At 44.1% G+C, this 7,970-nt stretch overlaps 1 protein-coding gene across 1 annotated transcript; it reads right to left on the reverse strand.

Annotated features, from left to right (window-relative positions):
- Positions 1-2,721: 2,721 nt before the first annotated feature.
- Positions 2,722-7,261, reverse strand: POLD4 (DNA polymerase delta 4, accessory subunit). Its single transcript, XM_054971912.1, has 5 exons — positions 7,128-7,261; positions 6,319-6,456; positions 5,066-5,167; positions 4,805-4,916; positions 2,722-3,013 (listed from the first exon to the last, which is right to left on the reverse strand). Exons 2-5 carry the CDS (start codon positions 6,413-6,415, stop codon positions 2,989-2,991), a joined length of 336 nt encoding a protein of 111 aa, XP_054827887.1. The 5' UTR covers positions 6,416-6,456; positions 7,128-7,261; the 3' UTR covers positions 2,722-2,988.
- Between the last annotated feature and the right edge of the window lie 709 nt (positions 7,262-7,970).

Consider the following 7,970-nt stretch of genomic DNA (forward strand, 5'->3'; position numbering starts at 1 on the left):
CTTGTCCATTCTTTATGAAGTGTTTCACATATACCCTACATATACAGGGGACCAGATTAAGTACTATGAATTCCTTGGCTAGATTTATAATTAGTTACACAGTAGACATGCGTGCCAGCAGAAAACATGGTTGTTAACATGTATGGGATTCTTTCTGTTATCCATTTATATGCACAGTGTCATATTAGCAGAATGGAAGATCAGGGATTGGCCATATTCTGCACTCCCAGCAAATACCCCCGTTTTGTGTAGAACGCAAAATCATGATGGGGTATATCTGTGCTGCTGAGGCAGAACTGCTGAATGTGCTGGAAAAGTAGATTTCCTGGTCATTGCCACACATCAGAGTCTGCTAGGATAAATGAAGAGGATACTCTGAAAGTACCTGCTGAAATAAAAATCAATCATAGTTAAGAATGTTAGGTGTATCATTGGAAAAACCAATAGGAAAACAAAAACAGGTTTTGGAAAGTGTCTCCCTCTTCTCCCCCAGGCCTTATCATGACATGGTGCCAAATCTAGGAAATCCCAAAATTGTTCTGAGAGATTAACCATCCTGGTTTTCAGGGGTCACACCAGGCTTGCCAAAAGTACTTCTGTCAGGTCTAGCAAGAGGTACTACCTAATTCAGGTAATGTTTTAAGAAATCCCTGATCAATGAAGCACCTGTCTAGTGTGCTATGCTGTTTTTTGCATATTGTGAAAGGGTTAAGGGTGCAAGAGATCCCTCTCACACTTAGTGCTGTTTAGAGTTTACTCTTTCCAAGTTTGTCAGGTGGGGATGTTAAGACAAAAATTTGGATAAAAGTCATATCCCTGATACAGAGGTCAGTCGAGTTGAAATTCCAATCTGATTTTGATGAATGTCTTTAAACAGTATAATCTTAAATTTATCAGATTGTACTGACTAAAGCCACCCTTGATGATGGATTCAGTTAATAGAGCTCTGGATACTTTTTGGTGGGAAAGGGTTTTTTTTTACTCGTTTAATGTCCACCCTTCTTGAGAGACTCAAGATTACAAAACTTAAAACACCAGTATAATTAAAATAGTATAGTATGTGCTATAAAGCTACCTAATATTTTTCACAGACATTAAAACAACTCTATTCCCTTTTATAAAATGCTTTTAAACAGCAGTTTAAAAGAGCAGTTACCCTCCAAAGTGTCTTCACGTTCATTAATGAAACAAACGGTTCCCTGGAAAGAGAAAGAAAAGTGGCACATACTCAAGATTTTTTTGGTAGCCACTTTGCTATGAAAAAATGGAATTGTGAATGAATGAATGGTTTATATGATAAGGCATGCACGTGGGGAGTCCTAGGTTTTATGGAGCTTCTGTGGGTACAGTGCCTTCAAGCTGCTCCTCAGTTAGCTGAGGTCTCAGTGTTCCAAGTGGAGTGTTCTTGGGGAAAGCTTTTAAGTTTGAACAAGTTGACATCAACTACAGTAACACGCATATTTAATATCTATGCATGTATGCAAGAGAGTTCACTCACCCTTTCCAGCTGTTTTAATTCTGGGAACTGGTATATTCTGGGAAGTACATATGACTGACCAGATCTGACCTCCATCTATAGTGAAGAATGGGAACCAAAGACTGCTAAAGACTGCATGATCAAAGCTGGAAATAAGGTCTGGGGATTTCTCAGTCCTGTTGTGGACAGTGTAACTTGCCACAATCCATAAAATCAGTTCACTGCCTTCAGAGCTACTGCCTTCAGTAGGACAAAGGACAAGGTGGAAAGACCCACTAACGATGCTACAGCATACCTCAACACCTGCCTCTCTCACTGAAATGAGAAGTATGGAAGTCAGGGAACATGGAGACAATGAAATCTGCAATTTACCAGCATTTATAGCGTAGGGTAAAGAAAGGGTAGTGGCCTTTGAAGAAATGGGAAAATGAGATTTAGCTGTGTAGATTGCAAAGAGGGGGCAAGAAGTCGGCTATTTTGGCATCTCATAATGGAAAGTAAGCTGTTTCATAGGGATGCAGGGCTTAGCAGGGAGGTGACGAACAGGATTTAAGGGTCTGGGTTGCTGCTTGAGGGGTTTTTTTGGGCAAACGGTGTGAAAAGGAAACATAGGTTGTTTTTCTGAAAAACTTGGTTCGGCCACCAAGTATCTTGACAAGTGGATGTCTGGTGATTAGAACCTGGAGGCCTTGCAATATTCTAATGTTCAGATTTCAGTTTAGATCTCCCAGTGCCACTTGTAATATACACTCATCTATCCACCACTGACCTTGCAATAAAATGGCACAGCATTTGGTAGTGTACTGGAAGACATATGGCATGAGGGGGATAAATTTGCTCCGATGAATCTTGGGCCTAGCCATGGTTTTTCTTAAGGGGGGGGGCGGGGAGTGGCATTTTCAGCTTGCAGTATTTCTTTGGATAAATCTCAGATCATCTTAAGTTTATGGAAGGTGTCCTAAAGTACTCATCCCAAAGCTGGGAAGCAAGTCAGCAACTGGTACTGGAATCCCAGTTTGCTACAGAATGCATGGTTTTCTTGACCTGTAGCTGCTAATATGTATGACAAAATTAAGCCTGGTGAGACGTGGACCTGTCAGTCCTATTCATATTTCTGTAATGAAGCATTCTTTGAAATTCACAATACCACTTCAAGTCCTATTCATACTGCTCTTAATTCTTTAAGCACAGCAAGTTGGCACAAATCAATCACTGCTTTTACTTGGCACACACTACTTCCATGCTGTCTGTCTTAACAAGCTTTTATTATTGTATCCATGAGACAACAGCAATTTCTAGGAAAGAGCCCAGGCTTTCTGCAGGCAGGTTGGGGTCAGAATGCTGTTTCCAGGTGCCAGCTGGTAGGCCTTCAGGAACTCCTCAGCAACTTCCCAGGGCCCTTTTCTTGTACAAAAGACTATTTGCATTATAGGAATGAAGAAATTGTTCATTTGGCAACCACATCAAAGCAGCAGGGGCTCCTCAGCTTGAGGTATCACCAGTTGTTCTTCTCAGAGTGAGTATTCATGCCACAAACTGCAAGGGAGGCATTCAGAACATGGTTATTCTGTGAGGAATCCAAATTTGGCATCTTAGTTGCCCTCTGTGCTTCTATGCCAAACAGCTGGACTGGACTAGGCTCCCTCCAGCGCCACAATGGCGGCACCCCAGCAGACACAATTTTACGGTCCACTTAAGCACATGATCTGTCTGGAGGCGTAGCATCCCACGGCTCTCAACTTTCAAGGCTAGTGAGCTCTTGGCCCACAGGAAGGAGGAGACAAGGAAAACAACAACAAAGAAGAGCAAAAAAAAAAAGGAAAGCAACTAGAAAATAGAAGTTATTTATTCCCATCCACAATTTGATAAAGACTGTAGCATCAAAAATTTCCAGTGCTGACTCCACTCGTGCAGCCTGGCACTCTTTGGTGTATAATAGTGAGGAAATTAAGAAATCATAGATCTGACCAGTGCCTGGAAAGATCTTTGGAATCATTCCTGTTAGCTACTCTGAGCTCTTTAAAAGATAAGGACAATAATGCATGCAGTTGGATTCTAATATAAGCCTTAAAAGGGAAATTGCAAAGCCTCAGTGCTCAATTACATTCTAAATGGGGCTCTAGTGAATGCGCTGACAGGAAGTTCAGCATAGAGTCAAATGAGGAAGTGATATAGTTGAGGTGTGACAGTCTTCCAACGTGCATAATGATCTTGCCTGCATGAGCTTTTTAAGTGTCATGGAGCATGTACCTGGTGGGGTGTAGTGGTCAGAGTGTAGGAATAGAATCTAGGAGAGCCTGGTCCAAATCCCCAATCTGCTATAGAAGCCCGCTGACCTTTAGCTAGTCACTCTCAGAACTAACCTACCTCAGAGTTGTTGTGAGAATTAAATGGAGAAGAGGAAAATGCTGTAAACTACTTTGGTTTCCACTGACTAGAAATGCAGGTTACCGATAACTAAATAATACTACGATCATAGCCACTGGAACTTTATACTGTGACTTTACTGGCACAAGTTCCACTGAAAGAAAAGAGGGGTGGGTGAGACTTCACTAAGGAGCCCTTTCATCTGTGAGAGTGAATTATGGATTATTCTTTCCATCTCTCCCATGTCTTTGCTTCACCTCCTTCAGCTAACCTTGAGTCTAACCTCCAGGGATGTACTCTTCTCCCTCACTAACGCAATGGTTTAAAAAAGCTGCCCAGCATTTAGCCAGGAAGGCCTGCTACCTATTTGCCATTGTAGCAAATACGGAGGGTCACGAGATACACTAACAATATCGGAAGTTTGAGACCACCTAACGAAATAAAGCTCTTTTAAACAGCTTCTATACAAATACTTCTCATGTAATTCAGCAGTAACAATTGCCAATAAATACAATAATAAATCATTTCCATTTCATTTACAAATGCACACAGTCTTCCTCTCTGGACCTGAATTACATGAGAAGTATTTGTATAGAAGCTGTTTAAAAGAGCTTTATTTCGTTAGGTGGTCTCAAACTTCCAATATTGTTACCTATTTGCCATTGGCAAGGACCTGCATTGACAAGCCAGTCTGCTTGTCCAAGCAGATCTCTGTACTGCAACAGAACCAAGTATAGTTTTAGATGGTAGCTGTATTGGTCTGCAGTAGACCAGTGGAACCTTAGAGACCAACAAGATTTTCAAGGTATGAGCTTTTGAGTGAGGGCTCCCTTTTTTTTCTGAAGAAAGCAGCTCTGAAAAAATAGTTGGTCTCTAAGGTTCTACTGGACTCATATCCTGAAAAACAAAGTACAAATCCTTCCAGGGATTGAGGGGAGTTGGGAACACAGGTGTACAAACCTGTGCATAATGGAGGGATTCCCCTTGAACTTCAGCAGCAGCTCTCTCACAGCGACAGGGGGGTTCAGTCCCAGCAACTCGGCTCGCTCCCAGCGCTGCAAGCGGGTAATTCCTGTCAGCAAAAGAAAGCACGGGGGCATGTCAGCAGCAGTGCCTCCCCCACGCAGCCTTCTTGCAAGACCAGCAGCTGTGCAAGTGAAGGAAATTCCACTAAACGGTGCCACCTCCCCCTTTTCACATCTATTGCCTGGGAGCTCTTACCAGTGCAGGGCCCAAATTCCCAGCTGAGATCAAACTGCTTCAGCATCTCTACCTGGTCTGGCTGCACGGCATCTAGCAGGAGAGCTTCTGCCTGGACTGTCCCTGTATCGGGTGAAAAAGGAATGGACCAGTAAGGCCTCTGCCTGGTTCCCCTTTACTCCTGAAAAGGAGATAACAGCATCCCTTATCCACTCCCACTAGTGTTTTCCGGACCTGCTTTCTGCAACTCAACCACAGTCTTGTTTTTCAATATCCCTCTCCTACGACTTTGATCCCATATACTGAAAATTCTCATGTTGTTTGCTATATAAATGCTGCAGGCCATTACTGGTTAAAATAGTGCAGGTCATAACTAGACTAAGGCCATGGGAATTTTTAACATAGAAGAATAATGTTACACTCCTCTTCATAATGAACGCAGAAGAGAGATTCGAGTTCCCCTGCCTCCTGGAATTTTATTGCTGTAACTTTATATTATGCAAGAATTCTCTCATTCATTTCCACAATTATTCTATCAGGCGAGACATTAATATTTACATTTTATAAAATGAGGAAGAGAGAGGGGTGGTTTGTGCACAGTCACCACCATGGCTCAAATTTTCTAGGATGTTAGTATGGAAAATGTGGTACTGCCCATCACCTTTTCTCATCTATTTGCTTTGCATGGAACCCCCTCAGCAATTAAAACCCACCTGCCACATTATTACTGCACGGGTTACATGTTCAGTATCTTGCTGCTCTGCAATTCTCTCCATAGCACCAGAAAGCTGGGCCAGTGGGCTGAACAGAACTGGGGAATGTAGGAAGTGGCAGTGACTGTCTCCTGTAAAAGGAGTACAGCCATGTAACCACTATCAAAAGGAATAGCTACATTCGTGGAATACCTCACAGTTCAACCATCCCCAAAACCAACACATTTTGCCTCCCTTGTTGATTAGAGGTAATCTATTTCTCACGGGTCCTCCTGCACTAAGTACAGATCTAAAAAGCAGCAGAAGACCGAAGTAGACTGCTGCCAGACGCTTGCAGGTCATGTGCATAAACCTGTCCCATGGGCAGTAGCTCCCAAGGCCTGAAGTCTTGAATTTCTTAGAAGGGATGCCACTCTTATGGAAACTGGCCTATTCCCTACCCTGACAACCTGGACTTTTAAAACTGATTACTGATCACAGACACACAAGTGGCCATTACCAGCAACAGGCATTTGCAGCACTCCGTAAGGACACTTCTCATCCCACCCTGTCAATACTCACCACAGGGAGAGCTCTGAGCCTTTTTTACTTCCTTACTATTCCTCCTCCTCTTCTTCACCACTTGGAAAGAGTCTGTGATGAGATGCTTCCTGCCCATAGCTCCATGAACATCGGCTAGCAGCAGGTGCTTGGGGGTGGCTGTGAAAAAGCAGAGCTGGTCTAAGCGTGTGGCTTTAGGTCCTGTTCCACCTTATTCCCAAATGATTACCATAATTGCTTAATTTCTGAAAAGAAAGCAGGCTGAACACAAATCTACCTGCAAGTGACTCCTAATCCCAAACATCTGAGAAAGCCTAGGGTTATTAAGTAGTGAGAGAGAAATGTACTCTACACATGCTCAGCAGTCTCCTTTTAAAATCACTTTGCTCAGTACTGGCACTGACAGGTTCTGAGGCTGTGATAAAGGCAGAATGTGGCACCTCCGTACCTTTCCTGCTTCTTCCAAGCTTCAAGGACAGAAACCAGATTCCAAAGACTCTAGACATTAGCTGACCCTGGCAGTGCTCCTAGAAAACCCCTAAATACCCGTCCCTTCTCTCAGTCCTCCCTCAAAGACTATCGCAGCTGGGCCCCACGCTGCCAACCCTTCCACCCCCCGACTTAGCTCATTCTTTTGCGGGATCCACAAAGCTCTGTCAATCAATCACCGCGAAACTCCTCCTGAGGCCTCGGTCTCAATGCCAGACAAATGGCACCACTAAAGAAGAAAGATATTCCTGCTTCGGAGGCCGTCGTGGCTCTCTCAAGCAGGAGCCGAAGAAAGGGGCGATCAGAGCTGCTCCGCGGACGGGACGCAGCCGTGTCAGTACCTGGAGTGGCGCTGAGCGCTGGCAAGTCCCGAATGTGTCGCCAAGAGGAACACGATTGAAGGCTGCCTAGCGATGCCACCCAAAAGGGTGCAGCGCTACCTGGCCTGTGGGGACCGTTGTGGTGGTTGTTGTTGTTTGTATCGACCAATGGTGGAGCTGCTTTCGCTTTGCGTTAAAGGCGCAGGGAGAGAAAAGAGGCAGGCGAACGGCGACTAGCCCTGGCGTAGAAGAGACGCCGCTCGTAGGATTTCTGGACTTCTTGCGTCTGCTGGCGTCGACCCAGTGTTTCCATATGTCTTTATAACGTGGGGAAGCAGGGATGCTGTCTGCAAGAGATTCTGCTTTAATAAAACGTTTTTTGTTGTGGAAATTAACACTTTCTCGGTCGGCTCCAGCCGAGGAAGGGGGGGGGGGCACAGGCTCCGAAACAGCCCGTGTTCGGCAGCAGCTGAAACTAGTAGAATAGTCCAGTCGTGTTCAGTTGTAAAGCAGACTTACGCTGGTTTCCTTTGCGTTTCAATGAGTTATCATTTTGTTATTATTTGTGGGAGATTGTACAACGTGAGTACTCATTCAGCAAGGCAAATGTGTGATTATGAGATCAAAGTGCATCTACTGTGTACATGCATCTGTTCTAGGGAGCAAGTCTCCACAGTGGATGTATATGGACTAAGACAAGTCCAGACTTGCCTTACATTGTATCATATACCACACAACGCTTCCTCAAAGCAGGTTTTGCTTTCCATTTGTGTCTGAAGATGTTTACACGAATGCAGGCAACTCTTTGCTAAGGGCTTTCTTTCATTGTTCTGTGGATTATTCCATATTATGTGGAGGGCAGAG

The sequence above is a fragment of the Eublepharis macularius genome, chromosome 2 (assembly GCF_028583425.1).
Source record: "Eublepharis macularius isolate TG4126 chromosome 2, MPM_Emac_v1.0, whole genome shotgun sequence".
Lineage (NCBI taxonomy): Eukaryota > Metazoa > Chordata > Lepidosauria > Squamata > Eublepharidae > Eublepharis > Eublepharis macularius.